At 37.1% G+C, this 15,844-nt stretch overlaps 1 protein-coding gene across 1 annotated transcript in view; it reads left to right on the forward strand.

Moving 5' to 3' along the window:
• Window positions 1-15,844, forward strand: part of CCDC150 (coiled-coil domain containing 150) — an 80,477-nt gene that overhangs the window by 24,735 nt on the left and 39,898 nt on the right. The window contains exons 10-13 of the mRNA XM_055345461.1: window positions 2,649-2,756; window positions 9,335-9,459; window positions 10,153-10,330; window positions 10,872-10,940. Of these exons, the coding sequence (XP_055201436.1) occupies window positions 2,649-2,756; window positions 9,335-9,459; window positions 10,153-10,330; window positions 10,872-10,940 (480 nt within the window). The remainder of the gene's footprint in view (window positions 1-2,648; window positions 2,757-9,334; window positions 9,460-10,152; window positions 10,331-10,871; window positions 10,941-15,844) is intronic.

Below are 15,844 nucleotides of genomic sequence, written 5' to 3' on the forward strand. Positions count from 1 at the left end.
TATGGCTTCAGGTTTTATGTTAAGTCTTTGATCCATTTTGAACTAATTTTTATGTATGGTACAAAATAGTTGTCTAGTTTCATTCTTAGCATGCCCCTGTCCAATTTTCCCAGCACCATTTGTAGAAGAAACTGTTCTTTCCCTGTCACCAAAAGCACAGGTAAATCTTTCCATTTCTTTCTTTCTTTCTTTCTTTCTTTCTTTCTTTCTTTCTTTCTTTCTTTCTTTCTTTCTTTCAAATCTCACTTATTCATGAGAGACAGAGAGAGAGAGAGAGAGAGAGAGAGAGAGAGAGAGAGAGGCAGAGACACAGGCAGAGGGAGAAGCAAGCTCCATGCAGGGAGCCTGACATGGGACTCGATCCCGGGTCTCCAGGACCATGCCCTGGGCCGAAGGCAGGCTAAACCGCTGAGCCACCCGGGCTGCCCCAAATCTTTCCAGTTCTCTGTTTTTTACATGTTTTATACTTTTGTTCAATTAAAAAACCAAGAACCAAGATTGATCCTGATTGTGTAAATTCTTGCCATCAGGGATCCCTGGGTGGCGCAGCGGTTTGGTGCCTGCCTTTGGCCCAGGGCGCGATCCTGGAGACCCGGGATCAAATCCCACGTCGGGCTCCCGGTGCATGGAGCCTGCTTCTCCCTCTGCCTATGTCTCTGCCTCTCTCTCTCTCTCTCTCTCTCTGTACCATAAATAAAAAAAATAATAAAATAAATAAAAAAAATAAAATCTCGAAGTTTCCTTTTAAAAAAAAAATTCTTGCCATCACCCAAATTATTTATTTTCATAAAATCTATTTCATTAACATTATCACATTATGAAACATTATCACATTAACTACATTTCCTATTTCACACATTATCACATTAACTACATTTCCTATTTCACTGGATTCCTATGACACATAAGGATATGAGATAGACTGCTAAATCTTGCACTAATTTACACGTTGCCTTTGTTTGCTTTATAATTTACTCACTAAATGTATAGTTTTCATCTCCACCTGTGAATTTCTAAGCAGTTCAATGCCATGGGCTTTGCTTACACTTTCTTTGTATCTTTTATAACAAACTGCACAATAGGAACATAAGTGCTTGCTGGCTTTTAGAGTTATGTGTAATTTTTTTCTATGGGATGGTGGTTGTCAAATATAGTTGATGTTATTTGTGTGTGTGTGTGTGTGTGTGTGTAGTCAGTCTCATAGGGCCAATGAAATAGTATTAATCACTTAAAAGACCTTCTTGTTAGTACAATTTGATTACTTCAATGTTGGAATCATAATATTGCTCTGCTCTCTTTATGATAAAGAAAATACAAAATAAATGTGTTATTTTATAAAGTAATAATGAAAATAACTACTACTACTTTTACTATAGCTGTAGTAATTAACACTTACCAAACCCATTCTATATTCCAGGCATAATTATAAACACCTTATTATTACTAACAAGTTGTAAGGTTCACAATAGACACTACTAGAGAAACTTACTATGCTTATATTAAAGGTAAGGAAGTTGATATACAGAGAGGTTTAATAACATAGCTAATAAATGACAAGAGTTAGAATTTGAGCTTAGGCAGTCTGGCTCCAAAGAAAATTAACTATTTCTTTTCAAGGATCAAGAGTTCACCAGGTATTCCTTAGTGAATACTTTGTACATCTGGTTATAATTTTAAAATGCCCCTGAACCTGTTCTTGACTTCTGTACTATATTACCACTTAGGCTTTCCAGATAGTTTTTGTTTCTTTACTTTTTTTTTACGTTCTTGTTGACATTCTTCAGTGTTTTTTTAAATTAATTCTATAGAGTTATTTGTCCCCATCCTTAAAGAACTTATTCATTAAAAGATAAGATACTTACGGAGCCTGGGTGGCTTAGTCAGTTGAGCATCCAACTCTTGATTTCAGCTCAGGTCTTAATCTCAATGTCATTGAGTTCAAACTCTGCATTTTTGTTTTATTTTGGAGGATCAGTCTTGTGAAATGGTAGTTACCGATATTTTGCTTTTATAGATACTATAATTGAGGGTGAAAGAGCTTAGACAATTTGTATTATTATTATTATTTTTTAATTTTTTTTATTTATGATAGTCACAGAGAGAGAGAGAGAGAGAGAGAGAGAGGCAGAGACATAGGCAGAGGGAGAAGCAGGCTCCATGCACTGGGAGCCCGATGTGGGACTCGATCCTGGGTCTCCAGGATTGCGCCCTGGGCCAAAGGCAGGCGCCAAACCGCTGTGCCACCCAGGGATCCCGACAATTTGTATTACTAACTAAACAACTCTGAATGGTCATTCAATTTGGGGAATGAAATTCTATAATACTGGCAAGGCATCTATGTTGTCAAGTCCATTCTGTAGCTATCTTGCTGTGTCTCACCAGTGTTCAAAACTGAACAGAAGATCAGTAAACTGTTGAATGCCTCCATTGCTCCACCAGATGAACAAATTTCTTCTTTGGATTTAGAATTATGTGGGGTGTTGACTCCAAATATTTGAAAGTATCACCTAATGAAATATCAATTGAAGATAAGTTAAATAAATTAGGTTCACATACAGAGTGAAATACTATCATTGAAAATAATGATAAATAAGTAAAAATAATTATTTACTAGAGAGAAGTATGACTTGCTGTATATATCCTCTTAGGTTTCAAATGACCAACTGACTAGAAAGTGTTCGGAGCTAAACAGCATGCTTGAGACTCTTAGTATGGAAAATGCCAGAATTATTGCTGACCATCAAGCCATTCTGCAGGTATTCATTTAATCCTAGTCAATTTCTGATAGAATCACCAAGAAAATTCCTTGGCTAAAAGATAAAGGAATGTGCATGACTAAGTAGATAAGTAAAATATTTTAACAATTTCAAGAAATTTACTGAATCATTTTATTTTTTTAAAGATTTTATTTATTTATTCATGAGAGAGAAAGAGAGAGAGGCAGAGACACAGGCAGAGGGAGAAGCAGGCTCCTCGCAGGGAGCCCGATGTGGGACTCGATCCCCCGACCCGGGATCATGCCCTGAGCTGAAGACAGACATTCAACTGCTGAGCCACCCAGGCATCCCTGAATCATTTTATTTTTTGATTAGTGGTTTTCAGTTTTCATCAAAGGGGTCCTTTAGGCATATACTCAGTGATTTCTTAACAGTTTCTTCTCAAATACCCTTACTTTAAGAAAAGTAATCACCTGTCCCCTATACTTAGCATTTCCTCAAACATCTGTGCTTTCCCATTTTGCTAATGCCATTTCCTCTGCTGGGAATGGTCTTTACTTCATCTTCAGCTATTTGAAATTTCTGTTCATTCTTTAAGACTCACATTCATCAGGAAGCTTGCTCATTCAAACCCAGAGGGGATGAATTTTCTATGTCAATTTATAGACACTAAACAGACTCTCATAATAATAGTTCTCACTTTTTTGGTGACATACCAAGCATTGTACTAAGGATTTTACACATATTACCTACTTTAATTCTAGCAGTCATTATGTAAAAGAATATTTATTATCCTCATTTTTATAAGTAAGGAAAATGAGGTTTAGAGAAGTAAATCAACTTGCCTGAAGTCCCCTAGCTAGTAAGGGGTAGAGTTGGATTGAGACAGAGGGGGGCAGCCCCGGTGGCGCAGCGGTTTAGTGCTGCCTGCAGCCCAGGGCGTGATCCTGGGGACCCAGGATCGAGTCCCACGTCGGGCTCCCTGCATGGAGCCTGCTTCTCCCTCTGCCTGTGTCTCTGCCTCTTTCTGTGTCTCTCATGAATAAATAAATAAAATATTAAAAAAAAAAAAAGACAGAGGTCTGGAAAAAAAAAAAAGAAAAGAAAAAGAAACAGAGGTCTGACTCCAAAGTCAATGTTTTTAATTGTTATAGTGCCTCTCTGTTCTGCATTCTGTGGTAGTTTATATGCATGGCTCATTTCCTGGATAATATTGTGAGCTTCCTAGAACGTCGTCTTATACATTGTGAGCTTCCTAGACATCGTTTTATACATAGTGCTAACCGCTGCACATAACAGATAATTATTTTTCTGTTTTTTTTTGATAATTATTTTTCATTAATTCAGCAAGCACTTAGTATTTACTTTGTTGTAGGTATGATGCTAAGTCTAGATGAGATTATAGTAGTGAACAAGATAAAATCCCAATTTTCATGGACTGACAATTTAGTAGAGTGAGTAGTGTGACATATAAGTAACACTGTCACAAACATTTTTAAACTTTGAAATGTTACACAAATGGGATTTTATTTTCTAAAGGTGTGAAGGTTTGTTTTGTGATAAACTATTCTTTTTTTTTTTTTTATAAATTAATTTTTATTGGTGTTCAACTTACCAACATACAGAATAACACCCGTGCTCATCCCGTCAAGTGTACCCCTCAGTGCCCGTCACCCATTCACCCCCACCCCCACCCTCCTCCCCCTCCACCACCCCTAGTTCATTTCCCAGAGTTAGAAGTCTTTATGTTCTGTCTCCCTTTCTGATATTTCTCACACATTTCTTCTCCCTTCCCTTATATTCCCTTTCGCTATTATTCATATTCCCCAAATGAATGAGAACATACACTGTTTGTCCTTCTCCGGTTACTGTGGCCAAGTTCAAAAAGGGTGTTGCCTGAGTTCTTCTCTGGGATTTTGATGGAATCTTGTCTCACATTTAGATCTTTCATCCATTTTGAGTTTATCTTTGTGTATGGTGCAAGAGAGTGGTCCAGTTTCATTCTTCTGCATGTGGATGTCCAATTTTCCCAGCACCATTTATTGAAGAGACTGTCTTTCTTCCAGTGGATCGTCTTTCCTCCTTTATCGTATATTAGTTGAGCATAAAGTTCAGGGTCCACTTCTGGATTCTCTGTTCTGTTCCATTGATCTATGTGTCTGTTTTTGTGCCAGTACCACACTGTCTTGATGAACACAGCTTTGTAGTACAACCTGAAATCTGGCATTGTGATGCCCCCAGATATGGTTTTCTTTTTTTAAAATTCCCCTGGCTGTTCGGGGTCTTTTCTGATTCCACACAAATCTTAAAATAATTTGTTCTAAGTCTCTGAAGAAAGTCCATGGTATTTTGATAGGGATTGCATTATATGTGTAAATTGCCCTGGGTAACATTGACATTTTCACAATATTAATTCTGCCAATCCATGAGCATGGAATATTTTTCCATCTCTTTGTGTCTTCCTCAATTTCTTTCAGAAGTGTTCTGTAGTTTTTAGGGTATATTTTGAGAACCATTTGAATGGTAAATGGTTCTCCAACCTTTTATTTTCAGGTTGTAGGTGTCCTTCTGTCTAAAATGAGTCTCTTGTAGACAGCAAATAGATGGGTCCTGTTTTTTTATCCAGTCTGAAACTCTGCGCCTTTTGATGGGGTCATTAAGCCCATTCACGTTCAGAGTTATTTGAACTTCTTCTTAAAGGGGAGTTTTAAGAGTCCCCCTTGAACTTTCTTGCAGAGCTGGTTTGGAGGTCACATATTCTTTCAGTTCCTGCCTGTCTTGGAAGCTCTTTATCTCTCCTTCCATTGTTTTGTGATAAACTATTCTTAAAAGTATTTTAAAATGTTTACAAAAGTAATTGTCAATATGTAGTATACTTGCAAAAGCTTTATAAACTGTAAGTAAAAGGGATGTGTCTTTTTTTCTGATGATCTGTGATCAGTGATCTTTGATGTATTATTGTAATTGTTTTGGTTTACCACAAACTATGCCCATATAAGGTGGCAAACTTAATAAATGTTGTGGGTATTTGTGGCTGCTTTGGCTCTTCCCCGTATCTCTCCCTCTTCTTAGGGGTCCTATTTCCTGAGACCCAACAATATTGAAATAAGGCCAATTAACAACCCCTACAATGGTCTCTAAGTGTTCACGTGAAATGAAGTGTTTTACAGCTCTTAGTATAAGTCAAAAGTTAGAAATAATTAAGCTTAGTGAAGAAAGCATGTCAAAAGCCAAAAGAGGCTTAAAAGGCCTACCAAAAGGTAGGCCTCTTGCACCAAACATTTAGCCAAGTTATTAATGCAAAGGAAAAGCTCTTGACGGAAATTTAAAATACTATTCCAGTGAACATGTGAATGATAAGAAAGTAAAACAGCTTTTTTTGCAGATATGGAGAAAGTTTTAGTGGTCCGGATAGATCAATCTGTAACATTCCCTTAACCAAAGCCTAATCCAGAGTAAGACCCTAACTGTCTTCAATTCTGTGAAGGCTGAGAGAAATAAGGAAGCTGCAGAAGATAAATTGAAAGCTAGCAGAGGTTGGTTCATGAGGTTTAGAGACAGAAGCTGTCTCTAACATAAAAGTCCAAGGTGAAGCAAGTGCTAATATAGAATCTGCAGCAAGTTTTCCAGAAGATCTAGAAGATAATTAATGAAAGTTGCTACAGTAAACAACAGATTTTCAATGTAGATAAAACAGATGCCTTTGGAAGATGCCATTTAGGATTTTCATAGCTAAAGAGGAGAAGTCAATGCCTGGCTTCAAAACAGACTTTTTTTCCCTCCCACTCAATGTAATGGAAACTTTATTGAAGCTGCAGGGCCATGGGGCTTGGGCAGGAGGCTGCCCTATGGGTAAAGGAAAAGCTAGTGGAGGGACCTTAGTTGATCTTCTCTTGGGGCATAGGTTGTTGGTGTGGCTGCACTTCTTGCAGCAGTTGATAGTACAGGGCTGCAGGGAAGCCTAATACTTACAGCACATAGTCTTGTCACAGTCATATTTGTGGGTGAGCTAGAGGAGGGAAGCCTTGATGATGCAATGATGCAGCTCCACAGACAAAGCACCAAGTACAGGGTGAACTCTTTCTGGATATTGTAGTCTCCGAGTGCAGCCATCCTCTAGCTGTTTGCCTGCAAAAATCAGATACTTCTGGTCAGGGGGATGCCCTCCTTGTCTTGGATTTGGACTTTGACATTTTTATTTTATTTTATTTTTTAGAGAGTGCAGGGGACGGGCAGAGGGAGAAAGAATCTTAAGCAGGCTCTACATTCAGCATGGAGCCCTGACACAGTGCCCAATCTCATGACCCTGAGATCATAATCTGAGTCAAAATCAAGAATCAGACACTTAACCAACTGAGCTACTCCAGTATCCCTTGGCTTTGACATGCTAAATGGTGTCACTGGGTTCAATCTACAGGGTCAGAGTGAGGGTCAGGGTCTTCACAAAAATCTGCATCCCTTTGTCTGCTACTTGGCCAACTCATTGACTAGAAAGAGCCAAGCTGACCCTTTGGGACTAATGCAGCTGCTGCCTTTAAGTCGAAGCCAGTGTTCCTTGACCATTCCGAAAGTCCTAGGACCCATAAGAATTATGCTAAATCTACTCTGCCTGTGCTCTATAAATGGAACAATAAAGCTTGGGAGACAGCACATCTGGTTACAACATGATTGAATATTTTAAGCCCCCTGTTGAGACCTGCTCAGAAAAAAAGATTCCTTTCAAAATATTCCTACTCATTGACCATGCCCTTGGTCACTCACCTAAGAGTTCTGATAGAGATGGAAAAGACTAATGTTTTTCATGCCTGTTAACACAACATCTGCTCTTCAATCCATGAACCAAGGGGTAATTTCAATTTTCAAGTCTTATTATTAAGAAATCTATTTAATAAAGCTACAGCTGCTGTAGATAGTGACTACTCTGATGGATCTGGGCAAAGGAAATTTTCAACCTTTGGAAAGGATTCACCATTCTAGATACCTTTAAAAGAACATTTGTGATTCATGGTAAGAGGCCAAAATATCAACATTCACAGGAACATGGAAGAAATGGATTTCAACCCTCATGGATGACCTTGAGGGTTTCAAGACTTCAGTGGAAGAAGTACCTGCAGATACAGTGGAAATAGCAAGAGAACTAGAATTGGAAGAGCCTGAAGATGTGCCTGAATTGATCAATCTCATGATAAAACCTGAATGAATGAAAAGTTGCTTTTTATGGAAGAGCAAAGAAGGTGGTTTCTTAAGGTGGAAACTACTCCTGGTGAAGATACTGTGATTATTGAAATGACAACAAAGAATTTAGAATATTACATAAGTTTAGTTGATAAAGCAGTAGCAGGGTTCAAGAAGATTGACTCCCATTTTGAAGGAAGTTCTACTGTGGGTAAAATGCTGTCCAAACAGCATCACATGTTACAGAGAACTAGGTTATGGGAGGGAGGGTCAGTTGATGTGGGAGACATCATTATTGTCTTATTTTAAGAAACAGCCACAATAACCCTAACCTTAAGCAGCCACCAGCCTGATAAGTCAGCAGCCATCCACATCAAGGCAAGGCCCTCCACCAGCAAAAAGATTATGATTCACTGAGAGCTCAAATGATAGCATTTTTTTTTAGCAATAAAGTATTTTAAAATTACGTTGGTTTTTAAGACACGGTGTTATTAAACACTTAATAGACCTATTGTATGATATAAGCATAACTTGTATATGCAACTGGAAACAAGTAAGTTATTTGACCAGATTTATTGTACTCTTCATTTTATTATGGTGGTCTGGAACTGAACCCACAGTATCTCCTAGATATTCCTACATAGTACTTCTATAACAGTATCTGAGTATAATTTCAAATATTTTCAAAAGAATTCACACCAGGGGATCCCTGGGTGGCTCAGCGGTTTAGTGCCTGCCTTTGGCCCATGGCGCGATCCTGGAGTCTTGGGATTGGGTCCCACGTCGGGCTCCCGGCATGGAGCCTGCTTCTCCTTCTGCCTGTGTCTCTGCCTCTCTCTCTCTCTCTCTCTCTCTTCTCTCTCTCTCTCTCTCTCTATGTCTACCATAAATAAATAAATAAATAAATAAATAAATAAATAAATAAATCTATCTATCTATCTTAAAAAAAAAAAGAATTCACACCAAATTATTAACATGATTGTCCCTGGAGAGAGGGATTATTTAAACGAGGGGAAAGAAAAAAAAATAAACGAGGGGAAAGTAGTATGGGTAAAGAGATCTTTTTACTTTATATGCATTGATGTTGTTTTACTTTTAAAAAGAAAGTACGTATCATTGAAATTTTAAAGTACCAAAATATTCCTAGTAGAATTTTGTATCTAAAAATGTCCTCATGTTGAGTTTTATAAATTTTGCAGCAGGCTTGGTAAATAAATGCATCTTCATTGTTGGCTGGTAGAGCTATAAAATGATAGTAATGTGATCGGGTCAAAGTGGGGACAGAGAAAGCTAAGCATTAAAATATTTAAAAATAGGTTTTATTTATATAAAAATTTATCTTTCATAAGCTAATTCAGTATCTTTGATCAGTTATTTTGAATGGTGCCCTATTAAATTACTTTTTGGCATCTCAGCTTTTAAATATTACTTCCAAAACTCAGGTAGAGCAGAAAATGATGACACAGACATTTCAAGAACAAAACATACTTCTGGGTGTAGCCCATGCCAGTATCACCTCTGAGCTACAGACTGTCCAGAATGAGAAAACTCAACTCCAGGCACATCTGTAAGTAAATTATAGGCAACTTTTTATGTATCTTTTGTTCTTAAATTTGTATTTCTTCTCTCTTTTTTTTAAAGATTTTATTTATTTATTCATGATAGACATTGAGAGAGAGAGAGAGAGAGAGGAGAGGCAGAGACACAGGCAGAGGGAGAAGCAGGCTCCACTCTGGGAGCCCGACGTGGGACTCGATCCCAGGATTCTAGGATCACGCCCTGAGCCAAAGGCAGGCACTAAACCGCTGAGCCACCCAGGGATCCCTGTATTTCTTCTCTTTAATGAAACGTTTATTTTTTATTTTTTTTTTAGTGAAACGTTTAATGAAACGTTTAATTCTGCATTTCTTGAACCAAACACAAAGCTAAAATAAAAACTTTGTCCTCAAGGAACTAATTTTGTTAGAATGTTTTTGTAACTGCTCTCAGCCAGTATGTTCTCCAAGAACATGAGTCTACGGACGCCTGGGTGGCTCAGCGGTTGCGCACCTGCCTTTGGTCCAGGGCGTGATCCCATGATCCCGGGATCGAGTCCCACATCGGGCTCCCGTCATGGAGCCTGCTTCTCCCTCTGCCTGTGTCCCTGCCTCTCTCTTTCTCTGTGTCTCTCATGAATAAATAAATAAAATCTTAAAAAAAAATAAAAGTCTATTAAAGAGGTCCAATTTAGCACTCATGTCTCCTTGTTCTCTTCTTACAGGGACCATTTAATCCTTGAGCATAATCAGTGTATCCAGAAAGCGCAGGATACTGAGAAGAGGACAGTCTTGCAGAAAGAGCTACTAGAATCAACTATTGCAAGATTGCGAGGTGAATTGGAAGCATCAATACAAGAGAAGAAGTCTCTGCTAGGGGAGAAAGAAAGACTTCAGGAAGAGGTAGGTAGAAGCAGATTTATGTTACCTCCTGGTTGTGGTGATCATCTTGTTTTAAAACTATTTTAAGTGCAGAAGACGAGATATACAGCCCAGATGCAGTTTGTCTGAGTTGCCCATTACAGAAATATTTAGGTGACCATGTCCTGTAGCATGTCAAGTAGATTGTGCTGAACCGAGTCCCCTTCTACAGCATTAGTGAGTGTTAACTAATAGCTCACACATCCTCATGATAGTGAAGGGGTCAGATTTTTAAAAATTGCTTTCCCCTGAAAAAGTGGGACAGTGGAGGTTAAGGGGGAAGAGCGCTGCCTTCCTATTTAGGAAGGAACCAGCAGAGTCTGACATGCAGACGTGTCTTTCTAATTTCAGGGCTATTTGTGAAGTCTGCTCTGCCTCAGAGACTCCCTGAGTGGCCCCTTTTCTGAGAGGATGTGCTATCTCTGCAGTGTAGGTATTAACATGCAGGGTATGTCTGCTGTAGTAGAGCCTGCTAGCTGCTCTAAGATTGACCGATTTCTTTTTTTCCCCCTTCCTTGGACAGGTTAATAAAACCGAGAAAGAAATAGTGCAAGAAAAATGCAATTTGGAAAAGGAATTAGCTAAAAACAAGGTATTCCACATTTTTTTTGTTGATATTTCACTATATTTTCTTCTGCATCTCTGCCTCCTGTATCAGCTTATCTTACTGAGGAGATGGGTTGTTTTGTTGAAAACTAACCTGTGGGAGAATAAAGAAGCCACTGAGGTGGATGCAAGTCTGAGCACCATAGTCGCTGTAGCGCAAGGCTGCTTCCGGGAAGCTTTCGCTTATTGAGCATCTGGTGTTTGCCAGTGAGTCATGACGCCTCTGGCCTTAGTGTTCACTGAGTATTTTAGCCAGGAAGTCCCTTGAGAGTGAGCTAATGACCCTGTGGGAGGCAAATTGCTGATGGTGCAATTTTATTTTGTTTTTTTTTTTAAAAAGCTAACTTAGGCTTCCTAAGTGCCTATTAGCACCTGTCACTTCATCTGCAAGATACTCTTTTCTGGGTTCTAAAAAGATAGAATGGCCAGAGACACAAATATAATTCTAATTAAGATAAAACCAAAACCAGTCTTTAAAACATTTTTATTTGTGTTTCAAAATTTGAAGAGTGTAAAGATTATGTATCACTGTCATCCAGAACCATCTGGAGTGTCAAGGAGAATCAGCCTACCCAGACAGTAAATTCTGTAATACATGTTGATATAACTATCAATCCTTGATTATTTCTTGGCTTCTGGCCCAATTAATTAGTATTCACATTATCTTTACCGTATGTATGTGAACTTGTAATTTAAGAACTGGGGAGAGAAGAAAGATAAATTCTGAGCCCAGGCTCTACTATAGTTCACCACTCAGGAAGGTAATTTGTGGTTTAGGGACTAAACTGTAGTGATTTGAAAATAATCCAACCTAAAAATCTTTTTAAAAAGTTTACTTCCCATGGTAAGGACTTGCTGATGTCAGTTTGTCCTCACATATGCTTTTTAAAATAGCTTTTTAAAATATGGAAAATTGGTGGATACTTTTAAATTCACAAATGCTTTTTACTAAAAACAAACAACAAAAAACAAATGCTTTTTACTTAATGTAGAGAGTATTACATGGCTAAGGCAAATGCTGTATTTCTGTGATTGAAACATTGCACTATTTTGCTTGTCTGATTTTATTTGAATGTAGGCTAAGTGTAAGTATATGGGACTGAAAGATACTTGCTCATTAGGGAGATTCCATTAGGTCAAATGATAATGCTTATACAGAGTCCCATTTTTTTGGGTCTAATTTGATATTTTTCAAATGTGTATTCATTATAAAGCTATGTTTTTCGAAAGTCAGACATATTAAGTTATACATAGTGAAATTCATCCTTTTTTTTAACTGTACAGTTCTGAGTTTTGACAAACACATTATGTAACCACCACCACAATCAAAATACAGAACACTTCTATCACCTCAGAAAGGTCACTCGTGCCTCTTTATAGTACCTCTTCCTCTGCCTCCATGTCTTGACAACCACTGACCTGTTTTTCTGTTCCTATAGTTATGTCTTTCCCAGATTATCCTACAAATGGAATCATATAACATGCAACATTTTAAGTCTGGCTTCTTTTATTTAACCTAAGGCATTTGAAGTACATCCAGATTCTTGCTGTGTGTATCGTTGTTGTGTCTATTGCTTATATTCCATTATATGAATATATCACAGTTTTTTTGCCCATTTGCCACTTGAAGGACATTTAACTTGGTAAATTTTGGCAATTATGAATAAAGCCTGTATAAATATCCACATATGAACATATGTTTTTATTTTTATTGGCTAATTATCAGGAGTTGGAATTCTAGATCCTACGAGAAATACATTATTTGACATGATATTAAACTATTGATCTGTTTTTCAAAGAATCTAGTATCTTGTCTTCCATCAATAGTATAAAAGAGTTCCACTTTCTCTCCATCCTCACCAGCACTTGGTATTATTGGTCCTTTTAGTTTTAGCCATTCTAACTGGTGTATACTGGTGTATCATTGTGGCTATAATTTGCATTTCTCTAGTGATTAATAATATTGAGCATCTTTTCATCTGCTTATGGGTTATCCACAAGTTGAAGTGTCTCTTCAAGTCTTTTAACCATTTTAATTCAATTGTTTGTTTGCTTAGTATTGATTTTTCAGAGATTTTAAAATAGGTTCATATTGATTCTTATGTAAAAAATTCATACTCTGTATATGTAGAAATCTTCTATGTGCTTTACATATTTTTTCTTCCATTTTATGCCTTTTTTTTAAATATTCTTTCGAAGAGCAGAAGTTTCACATTTTGATGAAATCCAACTTGTCAATTTTTAAATTTATGGATCATACCTTTTGTGCCATATCTAAGAAATTTTTGCCTAACCTAAGATGGCAGATTTTCCTTTTTGTTCTCTAGAAGTTTTATAGTCTTAGGTTTTACATTTGGTCTATGATCCATTTTTAGTTAATTTTTGTATATCATTCAAAGTATATTTTAATTTCATATAACATGCAAAGTTCACTTTATTTTCAGGTGGATTGTATGATTTAGTATATTTTATTACTGACATATAATTCATATACTGTAAATTCACCTTTTTAGAATATACAATTCAGTTTTTAGTTTATTCCCGAGTCTGTGCTAACATCACCACTATCTAATTCTAGAACCATTTTATGATCAAAAAGAAACCCAGTACTCATTAGCGGTCACTCCCCATTCTGTTCTTCTCCCAACCCCTGGCACCACTATTCTACTTTCTGTTTCTACAGATGTGTCTATTCCCACATTTCAAAAAGATAGAATAAAGCAGTATGTGGCCTTTGGGGTCTGGCCTCTTTAGTAGGTATAATGTCTTCTAGGTTTATCCATACTGTAGTATATGTCAGTATTTCATTCTTTTTTATGGCTGAGTAATATTTTATTGTGTGATGTACCACACATCATGTAGCCATTTTTGGGTTGATAGACACTGAGGTCGTCTAAGAACCCCACTATTCTGGCTGTGAGGAATAATGCTATGAATATCTCTGTACAGTTTTTTTGCGTGTGTGAGTGTATGTTTTCAATTCTGTAGGAGTAAAACTGGGTCATAGGATAGCTATCATTTTGAGAAACTACCAAAGTGTTTTTTTACGAAGTGGCTGTGTCACTTAACAATCCCACCAGCAGTGCCTGAGGACTCAAATATTTCCACGTCTTCACCTACGTGTTACTGTCTTTTTTTTTTTTATTGGTGTTCAATTTGCCAACATATAGAATAACACCCAGTGCTCATCCCATCAAGTGCCCCCCTTACTGTCTGCTTTTTAAGAAATTAATATACCCATCCACGTGGGTATGAAGCATATCATTGTGTCTTTTCAACTCAGGTGAAATTCACATGATAGAAAATCAAACACTTTAAAGTAAACAAGTCAGTGGCATTTTTATATTTACAGTGTTGTATAACCACTACCTCTGTCTAGTTCCAAAAACATTCTCATCACCCCAAAAGGAAACCCTGTACCCACTAAGCAATCACTCCCTTTTCCCTCCTTACCCTAAACCCTGACAGCCATTAACCTGCATCCCATTTGTGTAGATTAACCTATTCTGGATATTTCATATAAATATAATCATACAATATGTGATCTTTTATGTCTGGCTTCTTAGCATAACATTTTTGAGGTTCATCCATGTTGTTATACATGTCAGTACTTCATTCCCTTTTACTCCCTTTTATGGCTCAGTAATAGTCACTGTATGTGTGTGTGTCTTTGTATGTGGTGTACATACAGTTTGCTTTGTTCATCTATTGATAGACATTCGCATTGTTTGTACCTTTCAGCTGTTATGATTAGTGCTACTATAAATGTGTGTGTTGTATGTGTATTTGTTTGAGCTACATACCTAGCAGTGGAGTTGCTGGGTCATCTGGTAATTTTAACTTTCTGAGGAACCACCAGACTCTTGTCCACCGTGCTGAACCATTTTACCTTTCCACCAGCAATGTACCTAGATTCCAGTTTCTCCACATCCTAACTCCGTTATTTTTTTGGTTTTTAATAATAGCCATCCTAGTAGATGTGAAAAGTGGACCCTTGTTGTGGTTTAGATTTGCATTTCCCTGATGACTAATGATGTTGAGCATCTTTTTATGTGCTTATTGGCCATTTGTATACCTTCTTTGGAAAAATGTTTATTCAGATTAGTAGCCCATTGTAAATTGGGTTGTCTTTAATTGTTGAGTTGTAAGAGTTCTTTATATATTCTGGATAGTAGACCCTTATCAGATATGTGATTTGCAGATTTTTTTCTCCCATTTTATAGGTTTTGTTTTTAAATTTTTAGATTTTTATAATGTTCAGTTAACTTTTTTCTTTTTCTTTTTTTGGTTGCCTATGCTTTAGATGTCACATCTGAAAACCTGTTGCCTAATCCAGGGTCACAAAAATTCACACTTTTTTATTCTAAGAATTTTATAGTTTCACATACTATATTTAGTCTTTGAACCATTTTGAGTTAATTTTATATCTCGGTTGAGTTAAGAGGTTCAACTTCATTATTTTGTCTGTGAATATCCAGTTGTCCCAGCACCATTTGATGAAAGGCTGTTCTTTCTATTAAATAGTCTGGGCTCCCCTGTCAAAACCCAATTAACCATTGATGTATGGGTTTATTTCTAGACTCTCAAGTCTATTCCACTGGCCTATATGTCTTTCCTATGCCAGTACCACAGAGTCTTGATTACTGTGGCTTTGAAGTAAGTTTTGAAATCAAGATGCAAAAGAAAAGAAAAGAAAAGAAAAGAAAAGAAAAGAAAAGAAAAGAAAAGAAAAGAAAAAAGAAAGAAATCAAGATGCATGAATCCTCTAACTTTGTCTCCCCCCCCCCTTTTTTTTTTTCAAAATTGTCCTGACAATTCTGGATACTTATGTTTCTATATGAATTTTAGGGTCAGCTTTTCCATTCCTGCAAAAAAAGGCAGCTATAATTT

This window comes from Nyctereutes procyonoides, unplaced genomic scaffold (assembly GCF_905146905.1).
Source record: "Nyctereutes procyonoides isolate TBG_1078 unplaced genomic scaffold, NYPRO_anot_genome, whole genome shotgun sequence".
Lineage (NCBI taxonomy): Eukaryota > Metazoa > Chordata > Mammalia > Carnivora > Canidae > Nyctereutes > Nyctereutes procyonoides.